This window comes from Pimephales promelas, chromosome 9, assembly GCF_988280905.1.
Source record: "Pimephales promelas chromosome 9, fPimPro1.hap1.1, whole genome shotgun sequence".
NCBI lineage: Eukaryota > Metazoa > Chordata > Actinopteri > Cypriniformes > Leuciscidae > Pimephales > Pimephales promelas.
The window spans coordinates 35,648,896-35,664,904 of NC_142777.1; the positions used below are offsets into that span (position 1 = coordinate 35,648,896).

Consider the following 16,009-nt stretch of genomic DNA (forward strand, 5'->3'; position numbering starts at 1 on the left):
AGTCAGTTCAACGTTGATTCAGTTCAGTTCAATCACTGTAAAGTTCATCCGTTATTAAATGAGTTTGATTCAGCTCTACAGAAAACAGTCATCATTCACTTTATTGATTTGTTCATTCATCCATTTATTGATTCTCACACTCATTTGATTTGTTCGTTCATTCACTCATGCGTTTATTTGTTTACACATTGATTTATTAATTCTCTCTTCCTCAGATCCTGAGGTGTGGTTCCTCAACAACGATCACAGCATGGTGACTAAGACGCGAGAGGAAAGCACGATCCCCTGTCTGGTGACGGACCCGTCAATAAACGTCACGCTGTACGAGAGAGACACAGACATCCTGGTGGAGGGCTCGTACAACCCCAGCGTGGGCTACACCGCTGCCCTGGACGACAGAAACTACATATGCAGAGGAGAGCTGAACGGCCAGGAGAAAGAGTCCATCCCGTTCTACGTCTTCAGTATATTTGGTATATTTGCTCAAATGCTCTTTTATGCTTTGAAAGGGGTCAAAGAGGTCTCTGATGTTGCTCAGGAGATTTACTGGAGTTTGTAGTCACGCTTCTTTTAAAGCTGCAGTACAGTGTTTTATTATCCAAAATACATATTTGAGAAAATACATAACCAGCCAGTGGTTTGCGCTTTCTGCTTTCCGTAGGGAGGACACTAGTCTCCGTAGGGAGGATGCTAGGATTTAGTCACGCAATGCTGACGTTGAACTTAAATCATTTGAGAACGGTTTTGCGTGATTTTTAGATTTAATCGACGTGATTTACTGCGATGTCAAAACCAAAACAAAAGTGGATGTTACCACACTTGTTCAGATGATGTTTTATGGTGAAAATTATGTTGGTCATATTTCCAAAAAGAATAATCTGTGATTTCTGAATGCCAGTATCCACACCGGCACGGTGATTGACAGCTGCACACTCTCCTCAAACATTGTGTTCAAGCACAACTCGCGTAAAGTTTTCGAACAGATTTCGAACAGAGATGGCGACAAAGAGGAAAAACTGCAGACTGCAGCTTTAAGTGTCAACTTTGTCTCAGATGTTACTACTAATTAAATTAAGCAGACTCAAATGAGTCACTATCATCCGGTTAGTATAGAGCTATACTCTCTCTTAGTTTTACAATCTCTTTATGAACTTTTTGAAGCGTCAAAGTGTCGGTTGTGTTGCTGTCTAATGTCTAATGTCTCTCAGATTTCATCAAAACGATTTTCATTTGTACTCCAAAGATGAACGAAAGTCTTGCAGGTTTGGAGATTGAGTAATTAATGACCACATTTTTTGGTTGAACTAAACCATTAAGTCTTGTTTTCTGAAAAACTGATTGAAATTAAGTGAAATTTTGCTTAAAACAAGAACAAATGTCTGTCAATGGGGTCAGAAAAATAAAATAGTTTTCCCTTTGAATTAACTTTCTCTTTCTGACCCCATTGGCATATTTTTTTTTTCTTGTTTTAGGCTTAAACTTTCTTAATTTTGATTCATTTTTTATTAAACGATTAAGACTTAATCTTGATTTAAGAACGTTTTTTTGTTTTTTGTTTGTTTTTTGGATACCCCTATCCTCATGGACAACTTATTCCCCTTTTTGGACATATTTTGGTCATTTTATGTTAATAAACACCTCTCCAAGGCCTGACGCCACGCCCATTGTCAATAGTTTGCTCCTCCTTGATTTAAGAACGTTTGAAAAAAATTGTTCTTGAAAACAAGAAAAAAAAACTCAGAGGAAGAACATAATTTTTCAATGTAATAGAAACGATTGAGACAATCGCGATTTTTCTTTCCTATACATATGTATGAATCAACTTGACGTCTGCTGCCCTAATGCCCTAATATTACAGACATTTATGACCGTATTTAGCATTCATGTATCAACATTACAGGCTATTATTTGCTAAATGAAGCTGTTGTGAGTTAAAACTCTCACCATTTACTTTTCAGAAGATGGTTAAAAGATGAAGAGAGCCCATGTGTTACACATCTGTTCTCCTCCATTATCTGTGTCATCATCGATTGGACCAAGTCTCTTTATAAACTCATCAGATGATTTGTTTTCTGTCTAACAATAGCCGCTTTTGTTCTTTCTTTCGCACACATGTCTTCAGCTCCCGAGGCTCTAGATCCCTACATCAACGCCTCCAAAACGGTCCTGAAACAGGGTGAGACGCTGAACGTCAACTGCACCGTTCACGGCGTGCAACTCGTCTTCTTCCAATGGGACTTTCCCAACAAAGACGTGAGTGGGCTGAAAATTAAATTCCTTGTTTTCTTTATTTTTCCGTTCAAGCACTTAGAGCTCCCGTGAGAAGGTCCACATGTTGAAATCACCTCAAGATGTGCGGCCACACCTCTTCCTGACTGTTGTCATGGGGAACACGTGTTTTTTTAAGAGAGAAATCAAAAATGTAAGGAAAGAAGTGAAAAGCAAGTTTGTAGCTATAGTTTATGCACATCAGCATCAGCATAATGAACATCACAGAATTTTTGAAGATTTTAATATAAACATTCTTAAATTAAGATACATTTATTTGAGATGCAAATGACAAGATTTAAATTCTTGTGTTTTATAATGTATCAAAAGTGACTTTTTGCTTAAAAATCTGAAAAATAATCAAGTTTTTAGGCAATTTTTAACTCAATTAATTTTTATCTTCTCAAAAACAAGACTTTATATGTCATTTTCCTTTTCAAGTAAATGTATCTCGATTTAAGAAATTTATACTGAGTTTTTTGCAGTGAGTGCAATTTAATCGCTTTGTCATATACTCCAGAACAGCCGGGACACCAGATGCCCTGTTTTGTTTGTTTTTTGTTTTTTGGGATACCCCTAACCTCATGGATAACCTATTCCCTTTTTGGACTTTTTATGTTGATAAACACCTCTCCAAGGTCTGACGCCACACCCACCGTCTATCGTTTGCTCTATACAGAATATATGCAGTATGTATATCTCTGCAAAAATTGTCTCAATAGAGAAGTAAATGTCTAACACCCCTATTTTTGAGTCTCAGGAGGAGGACATTGAGCCCTTGACTGACGTCCTGTCGTCCATGAGCATGCGGTCCTGTCTCAACATCACAAATGCCTCGCTGGCCCGATCCGGACAGTATGTTTGTCATGTGCATGAGGGTGTGGGGGAACACACAGCTTCAGCCAGTATTGACATCACCGTTCTGGGTAAGACTTGCTGAGATCACACAGCAGATTCATCAGCTTTACATTATCCTGTCTATAAATGTCAGCTACAGGGTTATTACTCTAACATTTTCTGAGTAAAAATTATTTTCAAATTAAAAACATGCAAAACTTTTGCTTCTTGAAACAAAAGTTTCAGAAATAAAAATGAACTGAAATCAAAATTTAAAACAATATTTACTATTAGGGAATTATTTTATCATTTTAAATTTTAGTATTAATGTTATTTTATTTTTTAAGTGTTTTATACAATATTTTCATTTAGATTTAGCTTGACGTACTAAAATAAAACGTATTAATAGACGTATTAAAAAACATAAAAGTTTTTTTTTTGTATAATATTAAATTTTATTTTTAATGATATTTTTCAATGTTTTATAAAACATTTTCATTTAGATTAGTATACTAAAATAACTATATATATATATATATATATATATATATATAATTTATATAAAAATACATTTTTTGTATCTTTATTAGGTTTAGTTTCTTTTTTAAAAAGGCTCTCTATATATATATATATATATATAGAGAGAGAGAGAGAGAGAGACGTATTAAAAAACAAACTAAACCTAATAAAAATACAAAAAAAATTATATATATATATATATATATATATATATAGTTATTTTAATACACAAATACAAATAACTAAAATTCTTTTACTAAAATAAAAGCAGAAAATATACAAATAAAAACTAATTCAAAATGCTAATAAAAGCTATAATATTATCTCAATTCTAAAAGGAGTTTTCCAGTAAAACCAGAGCTGTATGAAGAGCGGTCTTCATCATCTGATGTGTGCATGAGCTTCTTTTCAATGATGCTTTGATGCAAACGCTAATTAAATCAGCACCCCTGGCTTTTAAACAAGCCCTCGGTCTCACAGCATCTCCTGTGATGGAAAACTGGCTGTGTGATGTTTGTGCTCCGTCACGATGTGTGTGAATGCAGACCTTCTGCTGAAGGGAGTAAGTTATGTTTATATTTAACATTATGAAACCGCAGCATCCAAACAGCCGTACACTGTTGAGGAACTGATGTGGATCAATGCAGATCTTTGTTAAAGTGTCAGCGGCACTTGCACACACAGCATTTTGCCTCAACACACACAGGATGCTGCAGCGTTTATGAAGAAAGTGCTTTTAGCACCTGAACATTTAGATCATGATCTATCAGTCATGAGTGAGTGCATACTTATGGAATATTAAATAGATTATGTAAGAAGATGAGCAAGCAAAACCCATTTTGTCTTGCTCACAGGACGTCATATGTTTCATAATTTAGATTTGACACCAGCATTCGAAAGTTTGCCGTTGGGAAGATATTTTTAATGGTTTTGAGAAGTCTCTTATGCTCACCACTGCTGCATTTATTTAATCAAATACAAATAAATAAAGTAAAATACAGTTAAAAAAAAGAGTAATATTGTGAAACATCAACATAGTCAACATAAAATATTTTCTAATATATTGTAATATGTAATTTATTCCTGTGATCAAAGCTGAATTTTTCAGCATTACTCCAGTCTTCAGTGTCACATGATTTTAGAAATCATTCTAATATGATTTGATGCTCAACATTTCTGATTATTATCAATGTTAAGAAACGTACTGATTTTTATTTTTATGAATATAAAGTTCATAATAATCTTGAAAAAAAATCCTTTGTGATAAATGTCTTCGCTGTCACTTTTGATCGATATAAATGTGTTCTAGCTGAATAAAAATAATAACTTCTTTCTTTAAAATTTGTTTTCTAACCCCAAACTTTAAACTTATTGAATATAATATAATACTATTGCCTTGAACTTCAGTGTATAAACCCCTTGTTCACCATTTGTGTGTTTTTCATCTGTCTGTCTGTAGAAAGAGGTTTCGTGGCTCTTGGTTCACATCCGGACAGGAACGTCTCGGCGCATCTGGGAGAAAACGTGGAGTTAAAGGTTGAGATCGAGGCGTATCCCAAACCCATAATTCGCTGGTCTAAAGAAGGCACTGTGATTCGAGGACACAACACGAGACAGGAACAGGAGACCCGGTAATGAGCCCTCTCAGCACAGAACCTCCATTAGACAACATTAAACCTTTCCACAGGATATTAGATGTGTCCTCTGGATCTGATGCAGGTTTGTCAGCACTTTGACCCTGGTCAGGATCCGACTGGAGCAGATGGGTCTCTACACTGTTAGCATCCAAAATGAAGATGACTTTAAAGAGATGACCTTTGACCTAGAGGTGAAAGGTGAGACAGTTTGACATCCTTTTACACGCCGCCCCCATTTCCTGAAAACAGACACCCGTGCTGGTCTTTCATTTAAGCGTACACCAGGAATAATACCAGCTGCTGGCCTGCTGAAACTTAACTTAACCTATAGTTTTTTTTTTGATAATTACTTTGATTAAATTTTTAATTATTAATTTAATATTTAATTTGTTTAGAATGTAATCAGTTTAATTTAACTAATACAAATAAATGAAATAAATAAGACTTAAATTAATAAATAAAAATCTTGTTTGCTGAAACTTAACGTGTATATTTTTTTGATAATTACTTTGATTTAATTTTTAATTATTAATTAAATTTTAATATTTAATTAGTTTAATTTAACTAATACAAATAAATGAGATATAAATTAATAAATACAAATCTTCTATGCTTTTACTGTTTCTTAATCCCTCGCTGTTGTAGTTTATATGATTGTGGACGATGTTTGAAATGTTGTATTGCTGGTACTTCTCGTGTTTATTGCCTGCTTAAGATGACTAGCTCATTTTTAAGTCGTTTTGGATAAAAGCATCTGAGGAATGAGTAAATGTTAATATTGAAGTGGTTTCATTTATTTTAATTCAATATTTAATTAATTTAATTAATGAACCAATTGTTGATTTGTGTTTAAACATTTATTTAATTTCAGTGTATTTATTTCTGTGTTGTTTATTTGTTTGAGTTTGAGAGTTTGTTTGCAGTAATTTTAACTGCGGTCATTTTGTTGTGTCTGTAGTTCGTCCTCAGATAACTGAACTCTCCGACCATCACCTGCCTGGAAAGAAGCACGCGGTCACCTGTGTGGCGGAGGGGGTGCCGTCTCCCAGCATTCAGTGGTTCAGCTGTGACAGCATGACCAAGTAATACCACACCTTCGTCATTATCATCATCATCATCATCATGGTGTATTTGTTGGGATGGATGGATGGATGGATGGATGGATGGATGTAGATAGATAGATGGATGGATGGATGGATGGATGGATGGATGGATGGATGGAGAGATACTCTAGATGGATGGATAGATAGATAGATAGATAGATAGATAGATAGATAGATAGATAGATAGATAGATAGATAGATAGATAGATAGATAGATAGATAGATAGATAGATAGATAGATAGATAGATAGATAGATAGATAGATGGATGGATGGAGAGAGATGGATGGATGAGATAGATAGATAGATAGATAGATAGATAGATAGATAGATAGATAGATAGATAGATAGATAGATAGATAGATAGATAGATAGATAGATAGATAGATAGATAGATAGATGGATAGATAGATGGATAGATAGATGGATATATATAGATGGATGGATGGATGGATGGATGGATAGATAGATAGATAGATAGATAGATAGATAGATAGATAGATAGATAGATAGATAGATATTTTCCTTCTAATGACTCTCATTCATATTTAATATGAGCTGTCTTTGAGAGACGAGTAAATATGAACGGTGAGTTTGCGCAGCACTCTCAGAAAGCATTACATAAACACACCTCAGCGTAATGTACAAACAGTCGAGAGCAGGATGTGTCTGTCCATCCCAGTGTGTAGAGTGGGTCCGTACATCATCGAAACACTCCACATTTGCTGATTAAAACACCAAAGAGCTGCACAGAAATACTTCTGTATGAATAATATATAGCTTATATGCTCTAACGGCCATTACCACACACCTCACAAGACACTTTCTTCATGGGTGAAGCACACTTATGAGGGATCAGCAAGATAGAACTCAGAAATGAAGCATGCAAGCAGATATAATGAAGGTAGATTGCGTGTGTGTTCTGGTTTGAAAATGATCCTTGTTTTGTTTTATTATACATTACAAAAACCCTCAATCACTATTCCCTACGTTAGTCCACTAATACTGTTCAAGGAGTGAATGAAAAAGAGCGAGTGAATTCGGACAGCCGTTGAGCGTGCATTTGTTGTACACTCCTTATTGCAAGGCAATGTGGGATTGAATGAGGCCGCTCAATAACATCCACTATGGTTTCGGACACCCCTAAAAATGGCTGTCCCCTCAAATAATGCCCTAGTGATTTCAGATTCAGCCTAGTATTCCTGTCTGAACTTCCTCATTGTGTTGTTGTCATTAGGTGCAGTAACAGAAGTGCTGTGTGGAGCCCCCTGGTGGAGGATCCAGAGAGGGTCTCCATCCAGACTAACGTCACCTACAACAACACACGCAGGATCCACCAAGCGCACAGTCAGGTGACCTTCCTCCGGCCGCAGCTGGTCACCATCCGCTGTGAGGCCAGCAATGAGAGAGGAGCTCGAGCCAGAGACATCAGACTGGTCAACAACAGTTAGTACAGTGTGTGTGTGTGTGTGTGTGGAGGGTGTTAAAGCCCCTGTGTGAATGTGTGAAATGAGGATCTTCTGAATGGAGCAGCACCCGTGGAGATCAAACACAGAGTGACTTTGGGTTTAATCCCATGATCCTCCAGGACTGCTTTCATTAGCACCATGAATGTGGCGTGAAACCCGTTGAGCTCATTGAGAACCTGATACTGGTTCAGCCGTGAGAAAACCCAGAAACACAAACACACGCCAAAGCTGCAGGAAACACTTCTTACTGACTCTCTGTATGAGCCTGTAGGTTTATATATATGAGCCTAGCTGCCTTGATTTGAAGTCAGCATGAACCATCAGCTTTGTCTCATTAAACTTTCCCAATATGACATGGGAAAAAAATGGGAATATATTGAATTTTGATATGTGTCTCTATTTGGAAAAATGATTAAAAATATGACCAAAAAATGTATTTTATTTTATTAAAACTATGTAGTGCCCCTTTCAGCATTCTTAATTTGTTTATTAATTGAGATTTTGTTTGTATTAATATTGTTGACTGATGTCATATCCTGTCTCCAGTTCAACTAGTTCCTCATCAGATAACAGGAAACCAAGATACACTTCTTATTTACAATGTATTTGACATGGAGTTGTCAACTTGAACCTTTCGTATTGTCCAATTTTACTTTTCTATTTGACACATTTTTAAGTGAAATAGATATTCGATGCAACAAATAATGGCAAAGGAAATAGTTTTATTCATCAATAATTGATTGAATAGTGAAATGTGTCTATATGTGACAATGCATCCAAAAAAAAAAAACAATTCTTTATTTTTTATTTATTTGAGAATGAAGCTGTATATTCAGAGAGGGGAAGCTCTTGATTCTGTCTATCAAGATAAATCAGGGTGATATAATTCAATATGTCTCTATATGACAGGTGATTAAAAATAATACAACCAAAAGGGTAATTTAACCGTAAATAAATTATTTATTTATTTATTTATTAATTTTTGATGTCCATTGGTATTTGTTTCGATGGTGAAAAGTGTTTCTGTATGAAGGTGGTTGAAAAAGCACCCAAAAAAGCTGCAAGTATCAGTATTTAATGTGTTTTATATGAAGATTTTGAGTACATAACTTTCATCTTTTCTGTCCAGCGTTGTTTTCCCAGGTGGCAGTTCTGGCCGCTGTCTTAGCACTGGTGGTCATCGTCATCATCTCCATCATCATCCTCGTCGCTGTGTGGAGGAAGGTCAGTGACATCACATCCTGCCTGACTGCTACAGATTTAACATTGTAAAACTGAAACTCTGTGTTGTTTTTTTCCCTGCAGAAGCCACGGTATGAAATCAGGTGGAAGGTCATTGAATCGGTCAGTTTAGATGGACACGAGTACATCTACGTTGACCCCATTCACCTGCCCTATGACCTGGCCTGGGAGATGCCACGGGACAGTCTGGTTCTGGGTGAGAACAGGACACACTGATCAGATTTTCCAATCTTTCCAGATCGACTGGTAGAGACTATTTTTCAAAGATGGCTTCTTCCTGTATTCGCGAAGTTGACTGTGTGTAAAATATCTTCTTATTAAACTGTTTGGACAATGACAACGTTCTCAATGCTTCGGTTTGAATGTAGAGACCTTTATTATGCTGTCGTGTTAGTGTGGGGCTATTTTGAGCCTTGTTAGTGGTAATAACAAACGATTTTTATTTGTCATTACTCTATGCCCTATATACTAGCATTATACTAGCGTTATAGGCTAAACTGTTTTTAGAGATAAAACTATTTACATTCGGCAATCATGAAAACAAATCTCAGATAACGGTTGAATAGGTAACAATGTGTAATTAGACCAAAGGTTCATTTTGCGCCGGAGTTCTCCTTTAAAGTTTATCCACTAACTGGGCTAACAGTAAACACTGTTCTTCTGTCCAGTCGAGCTTCCTCGTCCTTCTTGGTTTTGATTCCATGTTTGTTAAAACCAACATTCAAACCACCACTTAAATAGACATGCCGGCAATCAGTGTAACTGGAAAGAGTGGAACAATTTTTATCATTCTAAGCCAATCAAATACCTTATAGGAAATTAACAGCCTGGTAAATAAAAAAAGGATATATATACAGATATATAATGTGTGTGTGTGTGTGTGTGTGTGTGTGTGTGTGTGTGTGTGAGAGAGAGAAAGGTCATATTACGCATGTGATTTCAAAGTGAAGGCTTAGAATAGACCCTATACTCAATCACTCCTTTTTACCTTCTTGGACAACGAACCAATCACAGTCTTTAAAAGATTGTGTCATACATTGCACCGGGGTAAGTCCCGCCTCCTCACTAAAGATGAGAGTTTCTGTCTTTTCCTTACTCAGAGTTGCTCTCAGATCGGTCTTAAAGGAGTAGTTCACTTTTGAAAAAACTTTTGCTGATAATTTACTCACCCCCATGTCATCCAAGATGTCCATGTCTTTCTTTCCTCAGTCGAAAAGAAATTTAGGTTTTTGATGAAAACATTCCAGGATTTTTCTCCATATAATGGACTTCAATGGGAACCGGATGGTTCAGGTCCAAAAGATAGTGTTAATAACAGTTTCAGATGCAGCTTCAAATGTCTTTAAACGACACCAGACGATGAATAAGGGTCTTATCATGTGAAACGATCGGTTATTTCAATGCTTATTCCAAAAATGTAACTTTTCTAAGGACAAATGCTAGCCTTTCTCCATTCTGTGAGGCGCGTTTGCAACGTCACGTAGTACGTAATTACGTTCAAAAGGTCACGGGCGACGTAGCCAGAAGTACAGAGTCAGAGTGTTTACAAGTTGAACGCATAGGTTGAACGTGAAAACTAACTCAAACGCCGTTTACAAAAAAGGAATTAAAAGGTAAAACAACGATGTCGGACGATTTTGATTCTGTACTTCCGGCTACGTTGCCCGTGACCTTTTGAACGTAATTACGTATTACGTGACGTTACAAACGCGCCTCACAGAATAGAGCAAGGCTAGCATTTGTCCTTAGAAAAGTTACAATTTTGGAATAAGCATTGAAATAACCGATCGTTTTGCATGATAAGACCCTTATTCATCAACTAGTGTCGTTTAAAGACATTTGAAGCTGCATCTGAAACTGTTATTAACTGTCTTTTGGACCTTGAACCATCCGGTTCCCATTGAAGTCCATTATATGGAGAAAAATCCTGGAATGTTTTCATCAAAAACCTAAATTTCTTTTCGACTGAGGAAAGAAAGACCTGGACATCTTGGATGACATGGGGGTGAGTAAATTATCAGCAAAAGTTTTTTTCAAAAGTGAACTAATCCTTTAAGACAAAACTCCTACGTAAAACTTTTGAAGCTAAATTAAGAGTTTTCTGAGAGGATTGTTAGAATCTTTTTGAATACGGGTCCAGGTGTTTTGTTTACTGACATCTGTTTCTGCAGGTCGTACGTTGGGATCTGGAGCGTTTGGCCGTGTTGTCGAGGCGACGGCGCACGGGCTCAGCCGTTCCCAAACCACCACTAAAGTGGCGGTGAAAATGCTCAAAAGTACGTGTGAAACACACACTTAAGCACAGGTATGTGAGCGTGATTGATGGTTGTAGTCATTTGTGTTCTCTCGTCACTGAAGCGACGGCACGGAGAAGCGAGACACAAGCTCTGATGTCTGAACTCAAGATCATGAGTCACCTGGGTCCTCACCTGAACATCGTCAACCTGCTGGGCGCCTGCACCAAACAAGGTACAATGAAATGTCAACATACATTTCTCAAATGACAAAAATCGTTTATAATTTTGAGCAAATCAACTATGCTATTCATCGACTAAAATGCCCAGACATTTAGTCGACTAAAACACGATAAATATGATAAGTAAAAAGTACATTTGACTAAGAAATAAACTGACAAAATAAACACTAACATACACCTTTTCCCAACCGTAATATAGTTTATAAGCCTAACCAATCTAGATGTTTAAAGCCACTGATCTCTTTGTTCTGAGATGTCTTTTCAGATTGTTTCTTAATTGTTTACGCAGGTCCATTATATCTGGTGACAGAATACTGTCGCTATGGCGATCTGGTGGACTACCTGCACAGGAACAAGCACAGCTTCCTGCAGTCCTACGCCGACAAGAACCACATGACCAACGGCAGCCTGATCTGCAACGACAGCGACGTGCCAACCGGGAAAGAGTACGAGAACTGGGGATTTCATTATTCTACACACAGTTTCTGCTCACCAAGGCTACATTTATTTGATCAAAAATACAGTGAAAAACTAATACTGTGAAATATTATTACAATTTAAAATAACTATTTTATATCTGAATATATTTTAAAAATATAATTTATTCAAAAATCAAAAGTGACTGTAAAGACATTTCTTCACAAAAGATGTTTATCTCGAAAAAACAGAAAAAATGCATCGGTTTCCACTAAAAGGTTTAACGTTGATAAGAATAAGAATCATGATTAATAATTAAGCACCAATGATAATTGAATTATAATTGATAAATGATTTGAGTGGATGCCCCTGAGATGACGTCAAGGGCAATTAAATTAAATTTCTACAAATCATTATAAATTTACTTTCGTGCCTGAAGGAATACGTCTATGTAATAAACTATAATATAATAACTTTTTTTTATTATTATTTATTATTATAAATAATTATTATTATTCTAAATAAATATTATTTATTTTTTATTTTAAATATATGTGCTAAGTGTTTTATGTGAGGCACCATGTAAGCTCAAATTAATTGCCACACGGGGATTAATAAAGCTCTAAACTAAATAATTATTATTGAGCACCAGATTAGAAATCCCTTCTTTTAAAATGTTAATATTTTATTATTATTATATTTTTGGGTCATATAAATACAGCCTTAGTGAATCTATGAGACATCATCAACATATTAAATATTCCAAACTTTTGACCGATTGTGTACCTTTAAAAATAACTTATACTATGGTGAATATGAATCGTGCTTGACTCTAACATTAGATCATGTAAGACAGATGGTTGTATTGTCTTGCTGTGCAGATATGTGTCGTTCGGCAGCGAGTGTGACGGAGGATATATGGACATGACTAAAGACGAGCAGATGGAATATGTTCCCATGCAGGAGCTCGCAGACTCTATCAAGTATGCAGATATCCAGCCGTCGCCGTACGAGTCCCCGTACCAGCAGGACATCTACCAGGAGCAAGGTACACACAACACCCACGTCTACTGTCTACAGGCCTCCAACCCGACCACAGCAGCATTCATTCCCAAACCTCGCTGTCAGATGTCAAATATTTATTACAATACCTGTAGAGTTTATTTAAATCATTTTACAACACATTTGCATGTTCAGGGTTCTCTGATGTTGGTTAATATTTTATATTTTTTCTATAAATTTGTTTTTTTATTTAACAAATAATTTAGGGTGGCACAACTTGGACAAAAATATTATTATTATTATTATTATTTGACTTTTAACATTGATTTAATATTTAATCTCATATGAAAATGAGATCTTTTCATATGATATTGCTGAAACCAAACAAGACCTCTCTCAGAGTCTTTATTATTATTATTTTGAACTCTTAATAAATGTTAAAACATACATTTATTACATTACATTTGTACTATAAAAAAAGATAATTATATTAAAACAAATATTATACACTGTGTTAACAATATTTTTTTCTTAAATATAAAATATGATATAAATGATATACTCCAAAGTATGTATCATATTTTATATTTAAGACAAAAATATTGTTAACAATGTGTACAATATTTGTTTTAATATAAATACCTTTTTTGCAGTTCAAATGTAAATTTAATACATGTATCTCTTAATTTTTATTAGAGTTCAAACTAATAATAATAAAGACTCTATATATAATATATAAGACTATATATATATATATATTGCACTTTTGCATTTTTATTGTATTTAATTTATTAATAATGCTAATAATCACAATAAACAATTATTTCAATATTTGCTCAAATATCGATCACAGGATTTATTAGCAGCATTGAGTCTGCCTCATCTGGTTAATCCTCATGACTTTGCATATAATTCATGTAATTAGTTGCATGAAATGTAACAGTTCAGTATGTTTAAACAGTCTTTATTTATAGTTTAATTTTAATATTGTAATATTGAAGTTCACATCATAATGTAAGACTGTAAGGTTTTGTCTTGTTGTGCAGATACTGAAACGTTCTATCCTAAAACTCCCATCATGCCTCTGTGCTCGCTGTGTGATCTTTGGCTCTGTGATGCTACGAGGCCTTCGGGTTGAGCACAGACAGAGTCTGTGTGACATAGAGATCTCTTTCATAATGCTCATTAATGCTTCACTTCCCCATCCGACAGGATATCCGAAGAACTTAATGAAAGTGAAACGCTTGAGGTTTCTGCGCTATTTAAATCAAGACTAAAAAGTCTCATTGTATATTTTGATATTTATTAATTGTTTGAGTATTTCTTGAGACGTGCTATAATCTGAGCTGAGAGGATGAGGTCAAACCCTGATAAAACAGTACACTGCAAAAAAAAAAAAAATTTTGTATTTTTATTTTGTATGTTTAAAAAAAAAACTTCTTTTAGGCATAAAGTCAAAATGATCCAAACTTAATTTAGTTTTTTCAGCTATTTTGCTTCTCAAGTAAATGTTTATTGATTTAAAGTGGCCCTGTTAGGCTTTTTTTCTGATATTACCTAGAATATAAAAACTGTTTGTGAATGTGAAATGTCAAAGTTTCAAAGATCAAAGAAGTGCAGAAACTATTCGTCAATTATTCCAGTCTTACATCCTTCTCAAACATAGGATTGTAACAAATTTGCATAACGCCACTCTATGGTCATTGGCTGCTGCGAACAACATCTATTTGGCCATCAAACACTGTAGTTGTAGCCGAGACCGGAAGAGTTTGGTTCATGTTTTTGACATGTTGAGAAGACGCTGTTTTTGATGATTGAACTTATGATGCACTTCCTAGTGATGAGGACTCAGGCAGGAATTTAATATTGTAAAACCTATGCAGTCGGAAACGAGAGCTTTAGAGAGACAATTTCTGCACTTTATATTAGGAGAAAACAAATGTGTTTTTTGACCTTGAATGCTTGTAAACCTATTGTAAGAGACTCCGTATAAAAATTAGGAGCCTTTAAAAAGCAGAACAGGGGAATAATTCAATATTTGTACTAGAAAAAAATACTAAGGAAGAAAATCTTTTTTTTTTTTGCAGTGATGCTAATACGATGGTACAACGATAGATTTCTAAGGTACTTCAAAGAATGTCATGATGGCACTACATGTTTTTTTGCATCATCAAATGAGGCTGTGTGATTTATGTTGTGTGTCTCACAGGTCACAGGGTGGATCACTCTCTGGTCATCAGCGATTCTCCGGTTCTGAGCTACGGTGACCTTGTTGGTTTTAGTTTCCAGGTGGCCAAAGGCATGGAGTTCCTGGCCTCAAAGAATGTGAGTATCTGTAAAAGGGACAGTACTAAAGCTGTTGACCTGCAAAACATCAGACCTAACATGATAAAATAATATCAGTCCAATTATTCACCGTTCCACTCGGAAGAATCGGTCAAGCATATTTTAATATGCCAGTAGCATGTTATTTTATTAGCATTGAGATACACTTAAACATTTTATTAATATTTTAAATTAAGATTTAGTCGTTTTGTTGAGTTTGGGCATTTTTATTATTAGTTTTTTATGTCTACATAGTTTTTTATTCATTTTATATTTCATCAAGTACATCAAGTAAAACTAAAAATAAAATGAGAATGTTGCTCTGGAAACTAGCTGATACACAATTTTTGACAAAAAGGTTTTTTTACATATTTTTTTTTTAAATATTTCATTTTTTAATTAAAGTTTTTGCTTGGTTTTACTTAAATATAATATTCCTGGCCAGTTTGAAAACACACATCACCATCTACTGTTATAGTTGGGAAATGCATCCGGTCTGTAAAACAATGTCTTGATCAGTTTTGGGTAAGTTACTCTAAAAAAGTAATTAATTACTAGTTACTAATTACCTCTTCAACAGTGTAATTAGATTACTGTACTAATTACTCTCTCTAAAAAGTATTTAATTACTTTTAATTACTAATTACTTTCAAAATCCCACATCAATCTCAACCAGCTGAATAATTTAAGGATAGACATGAATCTGCTTTAATTC

The 16,009-nt window shown here is 35.0% G+C and overlaps 1 protein-coding gene across 3 annotated transcripts in view; it reads left to right on the plus strand.

Moving 5' to 3' along the window:
* Positions 1–16,009, plus strand: part of pdgfrb (platelet-derived growth factor receptor, beta polypeptide) — a 47,032-nt gene that overhangs the window by 24,975 nt on the left and 6,048 nt on the right. For 2 of the 3 annotated variants that reach the window (XM_089135065.1, XM_089135064.1), the window contains exons 5-18: positions 216–473; positions 2,123–2,253; positions 3,023–3,194; positions 5,084–5,255; positions 5,344–5,459; positions 6,220–6,343; positions 7,601–7,809; positions 8,962–9,056; positions 9,138–9,270; positions 11,246–11,350; positions 11,433–11,543; positions 11,840–11,996; positions 12,849–13,015; positions 15,179–15,294. In XM_089135065.1, the coding sequence (XP_088991191.1) occupies positions 216–473; positions 2,123–2,253; positions 3,023–3,194; positions 5,084–5,255; positions 5,344–5,459; positions 6,220–6,343; positions 7,601–7,809; positions 8,962–9,056; positions 9,138–9,270; positions 11,246–11,350; positions 11,433–11,543; positions 11,840–11,996; positions 12,849–13,015; positions 15,179–15,294 (2,066 nt within the window). The remainder of the gene's footprint in view (positions 1–215; positions 474–2,122; positions 2,254–3,022; positions 3,195–5,083; positions 5,256–5,343; positions 5,460–6,219; positions 6,344–7,600; positions 7,810–8,961; positions 9,057–9,137; positions 9,271–11,245; positions 11,351–11,432; positions 11,544–11,839; positions 11,997–12,848; positions 13,016–15,178; positions 15,295–16,009) is intronic. The other variant, XM_039662919.2, reaches the window with a different exon arrangement.